The 21,015-nt window shown below is 40.7% G+C and overlaps 1 protein-coding gene and 1 long non-coding RNA gene across 3 annotated transcripts; both read left to right on the forward strand.

Moving 5' to 3' along the window:
• The first annotated feature begins 13,099 nt into the window (after window positions 1–13,099).
• On the forward strand, window positions 13,100–15,480 carry LOC130464371 (uncharacterized). 2 transcript variants are annotated; one of them, XR_008924760.1, is made up of 5 exons: window positions 13,100–13,659; window positions 13,813–13,901; window positions 14,809–14,911; window positions 15,089–15,154; window positions 15,269–15,480. It is a non-coding gene; the product is annotated as an uncharacterized lncRNA (long non-coding RNA). The 2 variants fall into 2 exon arrangements; XR_008924761.1 differs by having other exon boundaries at window positions 13,834–13,901.
• Window positions 15,481–15,657: 177 nt separating this feature from the next.
• Window positions 15,658–17,640, forward strand: LOC110792282 (villin-2-like). Its single transcript, XM_056833904.1, has 3 exons — window positions 15,658–15,822; window positions 17,115–17,183; window positions 17,264–17,640. Exons 1-3 carry the CDS (start codon window positions 15,709–15,711, stop codon window positions 17,381–17,383), a joined length of 303 nt encoding a protein of 100 aa, XP_056689882.1. The 5' UTR covers window positions 15,658–15,708; the 3' UTR covers window positions 17,384–17,640.
• Window positions 17,641–21,015: the final 3,375 nt, after the last annotated feature.

The raw sequence follows: 21,015 nt of genomic DNA on the forward strand, positions 1-21,015 counted from the left end.
CATTGTTTGCCCGATAGGAACCCATACATAGGTCTGAAGCAACGGTTTAAGGATATGCATTCTGCCAGTGGCCTTCCTAATTACTATAAGTATCGTACTCCAGATGGTAGGTGGTGGTATGACATGGAGATTATGACCACTATTCTAGAGATGGCGGAAGATAGTTTGGAGGATGGTAAGATGGTGGCAAGTATCCACAACACACAGTTTGGTAGTGATACGGAAACCCAGATGGATGAGGATAGTGATGATGATGTTGTTGAGATTGAAAACCCTAATCCTATCATTCCTGAACCTACTATTGAGATCTCTAGCGACACAGAAATTGAGCCTGAGGCTAATGATGAGGTGAACAGTTAGCTACAACATAATAACGACGATATGGAGTATGAATCTGATCAGGAGGAAGACTTGGATGACTTTGATGATCCTAATGATCAAGACTTTACGCCGGAGCACTAGAAGGAGAGAAATGATCGTCAAGATGATTCTAGCATTTAAAGACTTTTCTAATGTAAAAGCTAGTGCTTAAATTTTAGTGAAGTAATAAAGTAGCAAGCTACTATCTATGGTTTTAGTAGTTCATTTTGTGGTTTCTCGAATAAAGTACCATCCAAAGGATGTATTATTTTCTCATTGAAGTAATAAAAGTTTAGAGTTCTTTCTTTTACCTCTAATTCTGAGTTCTACGTTCTCTTTGTGCGATTATCGCGAAAAGAATTTCATGTATTTCTTCAATGAAATTGTACTTAAAAGGTGGTTCAATTCTTCACCACTTAAACGTTATGGTACGGATTAAAACGGGAATTGGCCCAATAATAGGAGCCAATCTTGCTTTAAGGGTCCGAAATTTTCATGCATGTTGTGCTAATTGTGTGACTTGTTAGTGCAATTCTTTAACAAGGCAGTGTCCAAACCCAGTTGTTAAAGTTAGTCTTTTGTTTTATTCAGGAGAAGGGAAATGACTACCCAAGGGATTGCCGATGTGGTTAGGCAACTAGCTGAAGTAATGCAGAACTTAGCACAGAATAGGAATAATCAGGGACTTGATCCAGCTGGTGAGATGTTGAAGAAGGTGGCGCAGAGTAAGCCTCCTTTGTATAAAGGGGAAGTAGATCCAACCGTACTTGAGAACTGGCTAAGGGAGTTCGATAAGCTTATCCTAGCTGTGAATTGCCCAGAAAACCTTAGGGTTAATAGTGATGTGTATTACCTTAGCGGAGAAGCTGATTTGTGGTGGCAAAGGTGTGAGAACGCTTTAAGAGCTACACCTGGATTTGGATGGGAATCATTCAAAGTAGCCTTGAGAAACAAGTTTTATCCGCCATATTGTAGACACCTACTTTTGTCCCCATTCCCGAAAGGGAAGGTTCGATGATGAGAACATAAATCTCCACTTGGCAACGCATCTCCTATAAAATAACGAATCTCAATTCCCCTTTTCATTTCACCCGAAACCTGTTATTTATAGAAATTAACCTGCTAAAAATAGTAACTGCCGTAAAAGGTAGCTTCTAAAAGTGGAAAGTCATAAAAGATAGAAGCCTGTCAGAATTAGGTGTTGTACTCCAACATAAATCCTAAATGAGATAGAAAACTGCGAGAATCTTATTCCTAATATGATTCGGAAATAAGAGTTACGTATTAATTAAAATCCTAACGAGCCTAGAGTTCGTAATGAGCCCAGACGCATTCCGTGATGAAATTGATACGCACTAAAAGACTCGATTAAGTCTCAAACACTACGGATTTCAGGAATCCGAATCTGACTAAGAAAACAGCCCAGACCCTATTTTCAACGCCTGGCTCTGGGCGCCGAAAACTTCGGCGCCCAGGCCTGGGCGCTGAAAATACCTGGGTACGTGTTTTTTCCAAATTCTTTGTGGATTAGAACTCTGCAATTCTATCTTTCCACGAACTCTTCCCTATAAATACAGCCCCAAATTCGACGTGAAAGGAACAGACAATTCATATTCTGAGTATTGACTCCAACCCTTAGCCTAAGCCTCACGCTGCGAAATTGTTCACGCGTTCTGTCGCAATCGATCCATAAATCGAACAGAACGTATCATGTCCCATAATTTGAGATTCGTTAAATAAAAAGGAGAAATAGCAAAGTCAAAGTGGTTAGTTTTCTGAGAACCGTGACGCACCTCTCAAGGGTGCGTCGTAATGTGTCCCTTTTCGGTGATTTAATTGCTTTCCTCGCCCTTTTTATGAACTGTTAAACTAACTAAATCTGATTGTTCTATCACGCCTAACAAATATAATATTTTTGGGAAATTGGATTATCATGTTAGGTCCCTTAATGCAATCTAAATCAGATAATTGCGATCGATCTAGTATTATATGTTGCATATTGCTAAAATCAACTCAGATTAGTTTAATAGTTAACGCATGTCCCTTCAATTATTTATGCTGAGCTAGTAAGGATATCCTACCTCTGGAGTTATCGACGAGCGAGTACTCCTCTCGGTAGTTACAGTCCCCCGAACCCTCAATCTCTACCTTGCGGGTGTATGTTGAGAGATCCGCACACCAGGGATCACAAGGGAACCTACTGCCGTCGTGGTCAAACATAATTGCACTCCCTTTATGTCACGATAACCGGGTTTTGTCAGTTTTTCTCATTGTCGTTGAAAACTGAATGGCGACTCCTATATTACTAGTCAATTGGGTGTAAACTCACAGGAAATCCAATTACACTTGATTGAATAAAAAGAATCGTCACACCCACGAGGGACGAGGTCACGCATTAGCCTCGTGCTTTTTCGACCCCCTCACAGTGGCGACTCCACTGGGGATAGTGAAGGAAATACTCGTGCTTGTAGGTAATTAAAATAGCCGAAGGGTGAAACGATCCTACCCCGCGTTTATTTCCCCATCAAGTTGGGACCACCTGAAAATCAGCATATTAATGTGAACGGGCAGAACAACATAACGAATCTCGGCTCCCTCGAAAGTTGGGACTAAGGATACCTTTTTTCGCCAATAGGGGGGTGCATACGCCGCGCATGTTGCCCACTCGGTACTTGTGCAGGTAGTACACCGATCCCGAACCCAATCGCTCGCTCATTAGGTCCATCTCGCCTGCATGCCCCCTTGGCTTGCACTTGCGGGTTGGCCTCTTGAGCGAAATTCGTCTGTTGAAGACACTACCTCAACCCGGGCATGTGTTGGATCTACGATAGAAGCGGTACCAAGCCAGGCGCAAATAACTACCCATAGAAGTCTATCATAAACTACATGACATGTTATTATCGCCTCATGATGAATGTTAGTTATGTGTAGCGAAATATGTGATTGTGTGTGACAAACTATCCTAGAAAACCAACGACCTTAAAAATTGCCCAAACATTCATAGACTAATTTGCCAAAGAGTTATACCGAAATACGTGTTCCGCAAACCCGAATGATCGCCACAAAAATAAGCGACGCTCGGGATGGCCTGTAACGAATCCCACAAACGCTGCACAACGCGTAAAGGACGTTATTAGGCAAGCACGCAAATCGAAGTCGCATAAACAAAAGTGGACGCAAACAGAAAACGAGAACCAGGCAGGGGCGCTTAAGTTGCTGCCTGGCCTTTTGGTCAGGCACAGCAGCCTCGGTGCCGGCGCAAAAAAAATACGTAGCAAAAAAAAACTTTTCGTAAAAATTGCTGCAAGGGCGTATGAAAAAGGCACTCGACTCTAAAAGCGACTAAAAAATGAAAATAAATAACTCTTTGTGTCGTTGTTAGGCCTCCTACAACGACAATGCTCGGCACCAAAACTGAGCATGCTAATTAAACGACCTTGAATGTCACATGGGCAAAGTATTCAAAAAATAATGTTCGAATAAAGTCTTCAAGAAAAAATATATGTTCAAATAAAAAATACATAAATCCGAGTCTAGACTAGGCTATGCTAAAGTACAATCTAAATCCTAATTCTTAGTTGTCTTATCCATAAGAATCGGTCCTAATGCTTGGTGTCGCTCTGGAAGTTAAAAGGTTAAACCATATTGAGTCTCCCTTCCTAACGTTTAAATCAATAAGCGCCCATATGTAATTGTCATCCCTTGCTAAGAATCCACGGCCTCAATACTCTCTCCCACCAATAAAAAGAATACACTATAGTATTTGCAAATGGAAACAGTCACATTCAGGAAATCATTCCCCCATAGTCGCACAATCCCCAAAGTGAAGCTAAGGTGTCAATACCATGGGCAAGAAAAATTAATGGCCCCAAGGCTTATAATCACATTGGGTCACGACTATCATAGTCCTCTCGAGTCACTCGCTCCTTGAAATACTACTAAGTACGAACTAAAAGATTTTCCATGAATGCAACATGACCAACCATGAAAATACCCAAATCGGCATACCATAAGGCTACCATCGGGGTAAAGCAATACACACTAAGAGGGAAGCCGCACTAATGATTCTAGTCTTGCAAAAATAAAAATTCGATCTCCCCAACTAACTACCTTGCCAACATTAAGCTAAATGGCGCATGACAAATGAACACCCAAGGGTTAAAATCTAAAGTATCAACCAACGAAAGTTATGGTCCAATTAGCCTAAGTCTGAGAGTTGCTTGGTCAAGTATTATAGGCTTATGCCACGTCATTATTTTGAGTCTAGGCCACCTCCTTATATTCCTACACGGGTTATAATCAGAAAGATTAAGGAAAGTTCGAGTCTAAATCACAACTTCCAATTAAATCCCAGAAACTGGAATCTGAAAAGAAGCAAAAAAAATTATTTTCAATGTAATTATTTCGTTCAATTTTAATAAGGTATAAACAACATTTTGAATCTACGCTATTTGCACATTTTAAGAAACGACTAAATACGCTTGCAAAGTAAGACAATTTAAAGGTCCACCCTAGGCCAACAAAAATTAAAGGTCCACCCTAGGCCTACTAAAATTAAAGGTCCACTATAGGCCTACCAAACGAGGCTCATTCAGTCTCGCCTCGTGACTCAAAGACCACAACCATCTACCTTTTAGCCCAAATAAAAAAAAATTGTTGAGGGGGGAAATCCCGAGCAAAAAAGAAAGAAATAGAAAGAGAAAAGGGAGAGTGAAAAGAACAAGCCATGAAATACTTAGCCCGTACCTCCCAAAGTGCGAAATTTACACAAGTAAAACGAAGGAAAAGAACTGAGTCAACCAATCCAAATCATAAAGTTCTACGATGTCTACCCTTTCCAGTCCTTATGTTCTTAGACGCCTTCGCTCTGGGGCCCCTGTTCAGCTCATTTAACCCATCCATGTTCTCATCGCCATAACCCAAGAAACCATTACCTCGACTCTTGTTCTCGAACTTGTTGTCAACCGCAAACCACGCACGGCCATTGACACGTGCGTCATACCCATTATTTCCAAAGCCCAAACCAATTCTTACGCTACCATTATCATAATGACCATACAACTTGTTTGGATACATCCTGTGGATATACCCTTGACCCGTCTCCATGCTACTCATTGGCCTTGATTGATGTAAACTCGTGACACTAGCTTGAGGCCGCAAATTGTGAGTCCTAGAAGATATAATCCTCATGCTTGACCAATACCTATACAAATTATCCTATCTCATTCAACCCATCTTTCAAACCGTCCTGAGTCACGAGTAAAAAAGAAGACAAATGAAAAGTACAAAAAGATAATAAATAATAAAAAAGCAAACTTTGCAAAGAGCCTTTAAAAGTTCGTCTAAAAAGAAAAAGAAGGATTTAGCGCACCTAAAAAGATCCGCCCATAAATAATTTTCAGCGCCCACAGCTGGGCGCCGAAATCTTTAACGCCCCAGCCTGGGCGCCGAATCTCTCTGATTGCTAAAATTTGTCCAGAAGTGCTCGTCATTTTATCCGCACATACACGGAACAATAACGAACACTTGGGGGGTACAGCACGTATTCAGATATACGTACCACCAAAGAAATACATGTACTCAATCAAAAAAAATATAAAACTTAACAAACAAATTTTTGGCTTACGGCAAGGCAGCAGATTAAAATAATAATAAACTTCACTTGTTCTACCGTTTCAAATAATATGTTTCCACCTCAGAACATACTTATCGAATTCGGCATTCTAAGAAACCATTTTCTAGGATAAGAACTACGCAAGACCTGATTCCAAATTAAATATATTTAAGGCGGATACGTAGGCAATCCATGATTCGGTCCAACCAATTTGCAAAAATATTAAAGCATATAGAAAAACAAGAATAAAAATAGAAGTCCCTTATTGAAATTTAATTACTTGCAATCCAAGTCGAAAGAAAAATTTAAGTCAAAGGAAGAACAAGTCACCAAGATGCCAAAACAAGCACACATCGAAAGTAAATAAGGGCACGTACCCTTGCCAGAAGGAGCACTCACAGTCCTAGGAACTTAGCCAAGACTCAAAAGACCGCTTTGCCTCAATTGAATGGGGGCTAGCGCAAGCATCCATGACCTCTAAATTACTCAACTTGACCCTCCCTAAAGCGAACTAACACACTTAAAGACTTTCTTTCACCACTAGACATAGTCATTCGCTTAAAGACCTTCTTTCACCACTAAGACACAGTCATGATCGCCAACAAGTAGTAAAGCAGTAAGCTTGCAATAAAGAGGATTGTTCTACGGCATCGCCCCATCGTTCCTTCAAACTCAGGGTATCCGTTCGTGGTAATTCAAATGCTTGCGAATCTCCTTTAAAAAAAAACCAGACATTGTCAATAGGACTTGGCACTTAACCAAGGCTCACCCTACTCAGACATATGACGCGGGCACCTAAAATCGAAATCTAAAAGCATCATTAATGGGAAGACATAATAGCAATTGGGGGCAAAAAATTGAAATGAAAGACCTAGGGAAAGAACTAGGTATACCTTGACCTTTTGTGCAGACATACACCAAGTAAATCTAAGTCAATTTGAAAACAGTTTATATTCCCGCAATTCTGGAAAAGATGGCCCTAAAAGCCTAAAAGCATATGCCAAAAGGACGCAAGTATATCTTGACGCCTGCACCCTGGCTTCCAGCAAATCCTTAGACAGCATTCCAAAAATCGTAACAGTATTTTTTGATTCACTCATGTCATCCTGTACGAACCCTTCTATAAGTCAACCTACTTAGGACACCTCGGATTGTACACAGTAGAACTCGGATTTTAAATAATTTTCAAATGATTTTTAAAAAGACTTCTTCGAACATAATAAAGTGTCGTTGGTTTAAGCTAAGTATGCGTTTATCTCGATGTTGCAAGCGCGTCAAAAGATTTCTAAATATGGTTATGGGTAAAGAAAGACACCTAACTTTTGGTCAAGGCACACTTCAACATGTGACTACCTTGACCATGGCAATGTCGCACAATACGACATTTACAAGAGAAGTAGCAAATCACTATTCGAACGTACCTCGCACTAAACGAGTCTGGTTCAAACTAATCATGATCCATGTCACCATGAACGCATAAAGACGTATGCAAAGCATTATAGCACCAAGCTCATCCCGTAGCTGCAATTGGGGGCTTGATAAAAACACTCTAAAAATGCTCGAAATGACGATTTTATCGCAAATTCTCGACGCTAATGCTATACATACATCATAGGGGCACAATCCTAAGGTTTAATCGTGTAAAACAAACCTTAGAATGGCTACAACCCCTCCCAAATTCTAAGCACTACTTAGAATACATAAAGTCACCCCACTAACAAGGATAACTAAAAATCGCGAGTCACCAAAACTCCGATCGAACTACTGCACCTAACGCTCGCCCTATAAGCGCCCGTTACACAATCTACCTCGTTCCAAAGCAAAAGCAAAAGAAAAAAAATCAAGGATAAGAACTGTCAAAATATACCCAGAATTCATTTTCAACGCCCAGAGCTGGGCCCCGATATCTTTAACGCCCCAGTCTGGGCGCTGAATCTTTCTGCTAGCCAAGTTTTGCCCAGATATAAAAATAAGAAAGAAACACCTATGAATCCTCGCATCGAACGAAGTAATAAGCCGTGCAAACCCACACAGAAGGCGCTACAATTGTTCGAACACCTGAACGAGGCGTGATGAACTACTCCAATTCAAAAAATAATAATGTTATATCCCAACACCTGGAGGAATGTTCTAATACATGCGGTTAGGCCACACAAGCCTACGCCGCACCATAAGTTCAACCATCCCACGGTACAAGTCTAAAAAAGAGAGTAAGGCATATTGCACTAATGCAGGCACGACCAAGAGCATGTGTAAAAGAGGCAAAACTACTTATCGCCCAAATTAAAAATGCAAGCCACACGACTTCTACATTAAGGATTAAAGGTAGCAAAATATTACCTACCACGGAAGGGATAGCTCGCACCTACACGAGCGGAACCCCAAGGCATCTTTCTCAAAAGAACCTACCAAAAATCGTACGCCAAAAGGAAGCATCCCAACATGCATACTTGGGAGCTCCAAGCTACGAAAAAACCATAGGAAAATAAAAAAAATCTCGAAGCAAATGAAAGGGCACGATGTTTGAGCCCACTTCATGAATGGGCCTGAACCTTATCAAGCTTCTAAGCAAACTATTCAAAATCAGTCATCGCTCAAAAAAAAAAAAAAATTAAATAAATAAAAAATTGATTCAAACAAACTGATTAATGGACCGCACACAACGGCCATTCTATGAACGCTCGTTCGCACATACATATCATCATCGAACATTCACGAACGCGTTCAAAAGGAAAAATATACAACAACAAGAGCGGTCAAAGTCTTACGCCTCAAGATATGTTCCTCGGGCCATATAGACTCGCCCAACTATCGCAATAACTGTACGCCTTAAGAGCAACAGTACCTTAAAATAATCGCCCCAAAGCGACAAGCACCGTAGTCCACCAATCGGCTACGGCTTCTCAAGAAAATCATCACGTTCTAAAAATAAAGAAAAAAACAAAAGACAAGAGAATACATAGAACTTCCAAGTGAAATAAACGAATGAACAAGAGGCCAACTGTGTCATCAAGAGGCCAGCCCAAACAACACTTTCAACGCCCCACCTGGGCGTGAATTATTTCAACGCCTAGGCCTGGGCGCCGAAAATGAACCCAGGCTCAAAAAAAAAAAAGGCCCTAACTTCTGTTGGACCCTGCCGCATCCATTCGACTAAAAAATTACCGATTTCCTTACTGAAAGTCGCACCTCACGACTTTGTAAAGAATAGCACACCACTACAAAGATCGCTCGCACTTACGAGCACGATCCCAAAACACGATCAAGGACATTACAAAATGCGTATCCCCAAGGAATCTCTTTGACAAGAAATGACCGTCAAGCACGAATGCTTGGGGGCTCGAAAGAAAATATATATTTCAAAAAAAAAAAAGTATGCAAAGTTAAAACAATATTCCCAAACTACGATGTACAAAGTCCCGTGTTTGGATAATCTCAAAAGAAAAAGAACTGGTTTACGACCTCAAGACAAAGGTCGCCGTTGAGACTTATACCTGGTCCCCCAATTAAGGACCCAGGTAGTGGCAAATTTGAGCCGTAAGGACTAGCTCAAAAACCATGAAGGAAGATGACCACAAGACAATGGTCCGTCTAAGCACGTTGCCAACCCACATTCAGGTTACAACTAAATCCGAGCATCCCTCGAAAGAATTCGCTCCTACAAGAATGAATAAAAAGAAATTCTCAAAAGAAATCACAAAGAACAAAAAATAGGAACTTCCCATCTTCAGTTGGCAAGATCGCGTCACGAACCACGCGAGTTCCCAAATCGAAAAAACGAATTCAGGGACGTCCACCCTCAGCGGACAGGGCTCGCCCACCCTCAGCGGGCGGGGTCTGCGTCACTAGCCGCGCAGGTCCTCGGTTTTCGAAAAATAGAATCTTCAAAAACAAAATGAAACAGGCTCGCCATCTTCAGCCGGCGGGGTCTACGGCGCAAACCACGTAGGTCCTTATTTACAAATAATAAACACAAAACAAATTTCAAAATAGATTCGTCCACTTTTTCGGACGGGGCGTCCACCCTTAGCGGACAGGCTCGCCATCTTTAGCCGGCGGGGTCTACGTCACAAGCCGCGTAGGTCCTTATTTTCAAATTTCAAAATAGATTCGTCCACTTATATCGGACGGGGTGTCCACCCTTCGCGAACAGGCTCACCATCTTTAGCCGGCGGGGTCTACGTCACAAGCCGCGTAGGTCCTTATTTTCAAATATTCAAAAACAAGATTCGTCCACTTTTACGGACGGGGCGTCCACCCTTAGCGGACAGGATCGCCATCTTTAGCCGGCGGGGTCTACGTCACAAGTCGCATAGGTCCTTAGTCGCTGCAGCGATAACTTTTTCTGGTTTTCCCTTTTCCAAAAATTAAAAGGATTGGTTTTCAGTTTTTTCCAAAAAGAGCGATGTGCTGGATTTTCCTTCGTTTTACGTCCCATAAAAACAAGGGGGTTTTCTCGTTTAACTAGCCTTGAAAATGAGAATCTTTAAAAACTTTTTTACCTCGTGGTTGGGCTTGGCCAGGCCCAATTACACTTTACAGCTTTGATTTCGAAAACATCTGTAGCTACTCCCAATGACAAAGTGAGGGAGTTTCTACGCCTCTTTAGATACTTCCAATGACAAAGTGAGGGAGTTTCTATACTATCCGTTGACAAATCTCAATGACACGTGAGGGATATGTCGACACTTCAAGTGATGACCCTTAAGTCAAATGTTATCACTCGGGGGCTCGTGAGACCCTCGCAAAACAGGTCACGATGACTTGTGTGACGCACTCCGTCTAGTACTTTGACCATCGTCTTACTCCAAGACTCAGTCAAAGTGGGGGCTAACTGTAGACACCTACTTTTGTCCCCATTCCCGAAAGGGAAGGTTCGATGATGAGAACTTAAATCTCCACTTGGCAACGCATCTCCTATAAAATAACGAATCTCAATTCCCCTTTTCATTTCACCCGAAACCTGCTATTTATAGAAACCTGCTAAAAATAGTAGCTGCCGTAAAAGGTAGCTTCTAAAAGTGGCAAGTCATAAAAGATAGAAGCCTGTGAGAATTAGGTGTTGCACTCCAACATAAATCCTAAATGAGATAGAAAACTGCGAGAATCCTATTCCTAATATGATTCGGAAATAAGAGTTACGTATTAATTAAAATCCTAACGAGCCTAGAGTTCGTAACGGGCCCAGACGCATTCCGTCATGAAATTGATACGCACTAAAAGACTCGATTAAGTCTCAAACACTACGGATTTCAGGAATCCGAATCTGACTAAGAAAACAGCCAGACCCTATTTTCAACGCCTGGCTCTGGGCGCCGAAATCTTCGGCGCCCAGGCCTGGGCGCTGAAAATACCTGGGTACGTGTTTTTTCCTAATTCTTTGTGGATTAGAACTCTGCAATTCTATCTTTCCACGAACTCTTCCCTATAAATACAGCCCCAAGTTCGACGTGAAAGGAACAGACAATTCATATTCTGAGTATTGACTCCAACCCTTAGCCTAAGCCTCACGCTGCAAAATTGTTCACGCGTTCTGTCGCAATCGATCCATAAATCGAACAGAACGTATCCTGTCCCATAATTTGAGATTCGTTAAATAAAAAGGAGAAATAGCAAAGTCAAAGTGGTTAGTTTTCTGAGAACCGTGACGCACCTCTCAAGGGTGCGTCGTAATGTGTCCCTTTTCGGTGATTTAATTGCTTTCCTCGCCCTTTTTATGAATTGTTAAACTAACTAAATCTGATTGTTCTATCACGCCTAACAAATATAATATTTTTGGGAAATTGGATTATCATGCTAGGTCCCTTAATGCAATCTAAATCAGATAATCGCGATCGATCTAGTATTATATGTTGCATATTGCTAAAATCAACTCAGATTAGTTTAATAGTTAACGCATGTCCCTTCAATTATTTATGCTGAGCTAGTAAGGATATCCTGCCTCTGGAGTTATCGACGAGCGAGTACTCCTCTCGGTAGTTACAGTCCCCCGAACCCTCAATCTCTACCTTGCGGGTGTATGTTGAGAGATCCCCAGACCAGGGATCACAAGGGAACCTACGGCCGTCGTGGTCAAACATAATTGCACTCCCTTTATGTCACGATAACCGGGTTTTGTCAGTTTTTCTCATTGTCGTTGAAAACTGAATGGCGACTCCTATATTACTAGTCAATTGGGTGTAAACTCACAGGAAATCCAATTACACTTGATTGAATAAAAAGAATCGTCACACCCACGAGGGACGAGGTCACGCGTTAGCCTCGTGCTTTTTCGACCCCCTCACACATATCTGAAGAAGCAGAAATCCCAAGATTTCATCGAGTTGAGGATGGAGGGGATGTCTGTAACTGAATACTATTCCAAGTTCATAGAGCTATCTAGATTCGCACCGGAAGTGGTGGCAACGGAGGAGCTTAGGGATCAGAGATTTGAGAGAGGACTAACTATGGATTTGCAATTGATGCTTGCTGGAGAGACCTTTACATCTCTTGACACCCTGTACGGGAAAGTTGTCCATTTGTATGGTCTGCAGCAAAGGAAGAATTGAACTGGTGAAAAGAGGTAGGATGTTGGTAACCAAAACCAAGGTGGTGGCCAACAGAATCAAGGGAACTTTAAGAGAAACAATGGAAATAATCATTTCCAGTTCAGGGGAAATCATGGTGGGAACAGAAACAATTTCCACAACAACAATGGAGAGAGGAACCAGTCTGCAGGGAGTGGAACGAGAGTCTATGAGTGTAAACGTTGCCATAATAATCACCCAGGATGGGACTGTAATGGAAACCAAGTTGTCTGTAGGTTCTGTGAGAAACTAGGCCATAGAGAATTTGAGTGTTGGGCCAAGAATGGGAGACCCAACCAAGGCAACCGCCAGAATAACAACCGGAATAACCAGAACCGGGATGGAGGAAACCAAAAGGGTTACCAGAATGGTAACAATGGCAATAATGGCCAGAGTAATGGAAAGCCTGGGGGAAACTATCAGCATAATGGGAACCGAAATACCAATGGAAATGCCAATGGAGGTGGCTATAACAAAGGAGTTGCCCAAGGAAAGCTGAATGTAATCACTAGGCAAGAAGTTGAAAACTCGTCAGACGTCATAGCTGGTACCACTAGTGGAAAAAACGCCTATTGTAGCCCCCTTGTTGAGGGGGGCATACATAAGTGAGCCTCAATAACCACCCAGTCAACGCGGGTCAAATATTTTACTAACAGATTGGGGCGGGCTTTTGTGGGGTTCGCTTCTATAGATACTGTTGAAGGGGGCTTTTGATTGCCCGCCTCAATAGACACTAGTCTAAAGGGGCGGGCTTATGTTTGTTCGCTTCAACAGGTCTTCACAATCTACTGCGTTTTAATTCTATCTCCTCCTCATTTCATCTGTTTCATTTCTCTCTCTTCTCTTCGCTCTCCTCTCTCCTCTCTCTCCTGGTTCAAAACTCCTCAAACCCGCTATTTCGTCAACAAATCGGGCTACCTCTCCTCACAGTCGTTGGCTTCCATGGAAGCTTTTCCTCCGCCTTCCATGGAAGAGTTACAAAGCTAGGGTATCTCCGCGACCTCTCTCCCTCGACTCTTCAAACTCGTCGATTTGTCTCCCTCCTCAAGCTAGGGTATATCGATTCGACCGTCATCTACTTAGCATTCTCGAGGAAGACGGCGTCGTTCTCCAAATGAGGTAACTCTTTCATCTCTCTCCATCTCTCCTGCATTCTTCAATTCTTTTAGGTTTTTGATTTTTCATATTATTTTTTATTAACTTTTTTTATTTATAATTTAGGTTTTTGATTATTTTTGTTGATTTTAACGATTTTTTATTTTCTAACGGGAGGTGCGGCTCGGGTTTCGGTAGGTCGTGGGTGGTCGGATGAGGCGACGCAAGCAAGGTGATGGCTTGCTGGTGGCTCTGATCTTGCGGTGGTAAATAGATCTTCTTCTTCTTCTTGGAATTACTCTCATCAGTTCCAATTAATGATTTACAATTGTGGTGAATTTAGGTTTTTTATTTTAGGTTTTTTGTCTCAAATTAGTTGCGGTGGTGGTGGTTTGTAATCTGAATTCGTTAATGAGTTTCTAACATACATTTCCTTTGATTTCTAATTGGAAGAGAGTCAGGCAACTAAACAGGGGATCAAGCCCGTACTATTTAGAACTTTTATGCTTTATCTTAGTGCTAGTTAGTATGTTGTTGGAGAAACTTGTTGTAAGACCATCAGATGGTTGCAGCAATGTCTACATCTGGACAACTTCAATGAATATGTCAGGGCAATCTGAATTTGTAAAACCGATATTTATTACATTCTTATTTTGATGTAAATTTGCGCAGACTATGAAATTATGCAATATGTGCTAAAAGTTGTTCTTTTACTAGTAAATTTGCAGCACTAGATGAGTGTATGGCAGTTATCCCTTTTATTTTTACTTTTGTTGTTCCTGCCTGCTAATGTTTTCTACCTGATGGTCTTGTGTTCATCTTGTTTTTTTTCCTTTTGTCTTGCTATGTACCTTACAGTTGCCTAGATGTCTTTGTCTCATGTTTTCTGTACTCAGCTCTAGTTTTGCATTGTTATGATTGACATAGAGTAATTATATCACAGTTTGTTGTGTGAACTCCGTTAAGGTTAGTTTCAACAATAGCTTCCCTCGTTCTATTTTTCCTAAGATGCTTGCTTGTTGAATTTTTTTTAACATTTTCAGACACAAGTCCTGATTTCCAGTTCCCACCTTTTTATACATGAGTTTTGCACTTGGCTTGGGAGCTATTTGAATCAAAAGCACATAGCAACCGAAGTGTAGGATCTTTAAGACAAATGATTTTATTTTGCAGCTATATATCCAAGTCCTGCAGCATCTAAAGCTGAGTTATATGTAGTCATGACCAGTATGGTTTATTTCAGGATCACAACCATGCTCAATGTGGAATTACAGAGGTATTCTACTAATTATTTAATTTCAGAAAATAGGTTGATGCATTTTTTTGCTTGTATATACATATACTGCTTTCCAATTTCCATCATATGTTATGTATTCCTGGCTGTCATCTCATGGCTTTCTGAATTAATGTTCTTTTATAATGTTATGTCTGCAAACAAATGGAATGACGACAGTGTAGTAAACTGAAGGATTTGAAGACTGCATTTCTGACAGATGACGCAACAACAATTTGTTTAGAGGTGATTCATCTTCTTGAAATCGAATTCTTTGATTGAACTTATGTAATTTTGGGGAGGTTTTAGTTAATAATGATTTAGCGAACACGATTTTATATATTTGATTGTTTTGGTTAGATTCTGGAGAAAGGAGATCTTCAAGTTGCAGGGAAAGAAAGGGAGGCTCAATTGTCACTTCAGTTTCGTGATATTGCCACCATTGTCATGGAAAACACCATTAATCCTGACACGAAACGCCCTTACTCGATAACTATGATCGAACGTTTGATGCATGACATCCATTTTGCTGTTGATCCTTATAACAGTTCCAAAAAACAGGTTTAGCACTGTTTTATCTACTGTATTGCTATGCATAATTCTTCTGATTTGTCTTATTTTGGGACATTTGATTAGCTGTATCTTTGATTGTTGCACTTTGTAAATTACAGTATAAAGTTGAGATAAATTATGGTTTTATTGTGTAGTTTAGTTCATAAGTTAATTCTATGCATCGTGAATTACAGGCACTAGATGTTATTCACCGGCTTGTAAAGAAATTTCCCATCAAAAGATCTCCAATGAGACTTCGACTTACTGTTGGTGAGAAGAATTTTTCCACTATATTGGAGAAGCTAGGCACTTGGAATGGTGAGATTGTGACTATGGATGAATCTGGAACTCAATTTTCAGTTGTAAGTTCGCAGATATCTGTGGCTGCTTCTCACTTTCTGTTATGATATGAATTCTTTTTACTTATATTTTTTTACTTTTAAGTACTTGATTATCGTACTTTAACAATTAATAAAGCGTATTCAATGCCTTTTTATGAAGTTGCATAAAAGTATGTCTTTGGTGATATGCAAGGTGATGTTTGGGTTGTTTGATACCTTGTTTTCATTAGGCAAGTGCTTTTTATGTATTATACAACAGTCCTGTGACTCTTTGAGTCTTGGCAATGTTTCTTCAACAGGTCCTATATACAACGGGTGTAGTTTTACAACGAAGATTGGTACCCTAAATTTCATTCATGTCTTTTAACCCGTTTGTGAAGTTGACTTTTATTGGATTTGGGGTGACTTTTATGTGATTTTGGTTAACTAAGTCCACTGCATACAGATACACTGGCCTATGGTTTTTGTACGGAAAATTTTGCATCTTCTTACATTGTTATTTTATCTTTCACATTGCCACAGTAGTCTAGGGACTTTGCATGTATATGTCTGCTTCTCCATGATTTATTATGCTTCGCATGGAATTTGGATTTTATCCTTGTCGGACACCTCTTTCCAAAGCTGATACTTTCCTGGCGCAGATAAAACGAAAGTAAAGAGTTTCTAGGATAAAAGACGAGTAAAGAGCTAGAACTTGTCATCTATTCAAGGGTAGATAGCCCAATCACAATGTGAAAGCATGCCCTTGAGGTTATAGGCAGTTTCCTGCAAAACCTTGCTAGTTGCTGGTGGCCGATTTAGAACTCTCGAACATAGGTCTTGGTGACAATGACATTTTGTTTACTTCCCTCTTTCTGAACATGACGTCTCCTGCCAAATCCTACAAGTTTAACGGAGTAGGGAGGATGGCCAACGGCTCTTTTGAAAGCCATGCTTTCAAGGCTTTTAGTAGTTTGAGCCTGTAACTATCCTTCTAGTCCTCGGTGGCTCGTTGATATAAAAAAAATCTAGGTTTCTGGAGACGTAGACATCTTTCTACTTCTTTCTTTTGGAATAACAAACTCTCAATGTACACATTACTTTGCAGTAGAACATATGAACACTGAGACAAACAAGGAGAGAGATGCTAGGTGTAGGATGTGAATAAATTTGGGGCTCTCAAAAATAGAAAATACTCTTTTATTGAGTTCTTCCTCTACAGCCTCCCACACACATGCTCTCCCTCTCTCCAGTATGTTACTAGTTTTCTCTGTTACTTTCTTTTGCTTCAGAATAAGTTGAGCTTCATTTTTTTTTTATCTTTTGATTTTCAGGATGACCAGAAGATGGCAGCAAGGTTGGCTAACACAATGTGCAATTCACTTAAAGGAAGACCTGCCCTGGTATAGTCATACTTCTTTTTATTGCATGATTGCAAATTCTAATTTGTGGGTGGCTATTTTAAAGGTTTTGTTTGGTGCAGGGTCGTATTTTCCAAGGAAAGGAGCCACCTCAATTTGTTGCTATATTTCAGCCTATGGTTGTGCTAAAGGTACTTGCAGGGATCGAGTCGATTGGAATTAGAAAGTCAACACGGCCTTAATTAAGGTTTGTAATGCATGATCTAAAGGGAGCTAAGTGGCCGGATTAGAGAAATTTGTTAGACTAGCTCTCTAGCCTTTTGTCTTTATTTGTTAATATTAGTGTTAATTTGTTAGACTAGCTAGCTAGGTGTTTAAAAATTGTAAACGTACGTACTATACGCTTTTCTCTATTGGGTTAATATAAATGAAGTTAATTTCATGATTTATTAATAAAAATAAGCAGATTCATACATTTGCTATTCTGGTGTTGATTGGTGCGTGTACAGGTTTCAATGCTCAATGGTGTATATATATAGATTTGGTTATTGCCACCTATTTTATATTTTAAAAGAATTTGGAAAAAAAAAATAATGTTGTTGAAGGGGGCTTTTAATGTACGCCTCGACAACATATGAATTTATGGCGCCAATGTACAGGTATTGGCGCAAAAATACAGGTCTGTTGAGGGGGGCATTTAAGAAGTGAGCCTCAACAGAGGTGTCTGTTGAGGCGGGCTTTTGTAAAGCCCCCCACAACTGGTCCTTATTTTTCGCTTTGGTTTTGGCCTGTTGAGGCGGGCTTTTGAAAGCCCCCCACAACAGACTACCTGTTGAGGCGAACAAAGCCCGCCTCAACAGCTATGTGAGCTGTTGAAGCCACGTCTGTCGAAGCGGGCCTTGTTCGCCTCAATAAGCCCAAAATGCCCCCCTCAACAGGTATTTTTTCCACTAGTGTACTTTTTCTATTAACTCCATTTTAGTTAAAGTACTATTTGATTCTGGTGCGACTTATTCATTTATATCAAAGGGTATGTTAGAGAATTTAGAGTTGAAAGAACCCGAAAGAATTTAAGTACCCATAGTGATAACAACCGGTGAGATTGCTAAGTGCACTAAGATCCATAGAAATGTACCTTTAACCATAGCCAAGACTAAATTCTTGTCTAGCCTAATCGAGTTTAAGTTAGGAGATTTAGATGTGATTTTGGGAATGGATTTTTTGGCGATGTTCAAAGCCAAGATTGGCTGTGAGAAGCAGAAGATCCACCTGATGTCTTGTCTAGGAAAGGTTGTATCTTATCGCTGTTTTGGGAAACCTAGAAGTGTAGGAATCATCACGGCAATGGATCTCGTGAAGTTAGTACATAAAGGGAACCCCGTTTTCTTATGCAATGTAAGAGACTTAGAACATGTGATGAAAGAGCAACCAGAGGACATTGCAGTGGTAAATGAGTTCCTGGACGTGTTTCCGGAGGAGATCCCGGGAATGCCGCCCAATCGACCAATTGACTTTACCGTAGACCTATTACTCGGAACTGCACCTATCTCGAAAGCCCCATACTGGATGGCTCCGGCGGAAATGAGTGAGTTAAAAGGTCAACTTGAGGAATTACTAGGGAAAGGTTATATTAGACCAAGTGCATCGCCTTGGGGAGCGCCAGTCTTGTTTGTGAAGAAGAAGGACGAAAGTATGAGGCTCTGTATAGACTACAGGGAGCTCAATAAGGTCACAATCAAGAATAAGTATCCTTTGCCTAGGATAGATGATCTGTTTAATTTGATTAGTTGAAAGGAGCGGGAATGTTTTCAAAGATTGATTTGAGATCAGGTTATCATCAGTTGAGAATCGCAGAGCATGATATGCCAAAGACTGCATTTACGACTAGATACGGTCATTATGAGTTCACAGTTATGCCTTTTGGATTAACCAATGCGCCTGCAATTTTTATGGACTTAATGAACCGAGTATTCCATGCATTCTTGGACAAGTTTGTAGTGGTTTTCATAGATGATATTCTGGTATACTCCAAGAGTGAGGAGGATCATGCGGAACACTTAAAGTCAGTGTTGAGTACCCTGAGAGACAACCAGTTGTACGCCAAATTCTCGAAGTGTGAATTCTGGCTGGAGAAAGTTGCATTCTTAGGACATTTTGTATCCAAGGAAGGAGTCGCAGTGGAACCTACAAAGATAAAAGCTGTTAGTGAGTGGCCTACACCTAAAAGTGTCACCGATATTCAAAGTTTTCTTGGTTTAGTGGGTTATTATAGACGCTTTGTGCAAGATTTTTCTAGAATCGCCAAACCAATGACAACCTTGATGAAGAAGGAAGCGAAGTTTGAGCTGAATGACCAGTGTGAGGAGGCGTTCCAATCTTTGAGGACGTGATTGACAACCGCACCGGTGTTAACCTTACCAGATGAGAGGAGTATCTATGATGTATATAGTGATGCCTCTAAGAATGGCTTAGGGTGTGTATTGATGCAGAACGGGAAGGTGATTGCATATGCATCAAGACAGTTGAATTACCCTACCCATGATTTAGAGCTAGCCGCCATAGTGTTTGCATTGAAGATATGCAGACACTATCTGTATGGTGTGAAATGTAGGATATTCACGGATCATAAGAGTTTGAACTACATTTTCACACAGAAGGATTTGAATATGCGCCAACAAAGGTGGTTGGAGTTAATCAAGGATTATGATCTGGATATTCAATACCATGAAGGAAAAGCCAATGTAGTTGCAGATGCCTTGAGTAGGAAATCAAGTCCTAGTGTGAATGCGTTAGTAGTTGGTAATGAGCTATATAAGGACATGCAGCGATTGAATCTAGAAATAGTCAGTGGAGAATGTCTTGAGGGAATGATGAATGCCTTAACCATCCAGCCGTCGGTATTTGATGAGATCAGGGAGAATCAGGCTGGAGATGTTAAGTTAGAGCAGATCAAGGAAAAAAATTCGCAAGGAAAGGAGATGGATTTTAAGATCCACGATGATGGAAGTTTCAGGTACAAAGGATGATGGTGCGTGCCTCAAAAGTGTAGTGAACTGAAGGAAAAGTTGATGAGAGAAGGTCACTAATACACCATATTTTGTTCACCCGGGAGGTGATAAGTTGTATAAGGATCTAAAAAAGGTCTATTGGTGGCCAAGAATGAAGAATGAAGTGGCTGAATTCGTGGAAAGATGTTTGACTTGTCAGAAGGCTAAGATTGAGCATAGGAGACCTCAGGGAAAGGTCCAACCTTTAGAGATTCCGAGTTAGAAGTGGGACTGTATCTCAATGGACTTTGTCACTTGTTTACCCAAGTCGAAAAGTGGAAATGATACCATTTGGGTAGTAGTGGATAGGTTGACTAAGTTGGCAGTGTTCATACCAATGAAAGAAACCTGGAAAATGGAACAACTTGCCAAAGCTTACATCAAACATGTAGTGAGATTACATGGAGTTCCTAAGGATATCGTATCAGATAGGGATTCTAAGTTCCGTTTGAATTTCTGGAAAAGTGTGCAGAAGAACTTTGGTACGACATTGAAAATGAGTACAACGTTCCATTCAGCCACAGATGGACAAACCGAAAGGACTATCCAAACCTTAGAGGATATGCTAAGAGCTTGTGTGATTGATTATCAAGGAGGATGGGAAGATAGCCTAGATCTAATTGAGTTTTCATACAAAAATAGCTATCATACCAGTATTGGGATGGCACCATTCGAAGCCTTGTACGGGCGAAAATGCAGAAGTCCATTATGTTAGAGTGGCATCAGTGAAACCGTTGTACTAGGTCCCCAAATGATAGAGGACACGATGAATCAGGTTAGGACTATTCAATCCAAAATCCAAGCCGCGCAAGATCGCCAAAAGATCT

Source organism: Spinacia oleracea, chromosome 6 (assembly GCF_020520425.1).
Source record: "Spinacia oleracea cultivar Varoflay chromosome 6, BTI_SOV_V1, whole genome shotgun sequence".
Classification (NCBI taxonomy): Eukaryota; Viridiplantae; Streptophyta; class Magnoliopsida; order Caryophyllales; family Amaranthaceae; genus Spinacia; species Spinacia oleracea.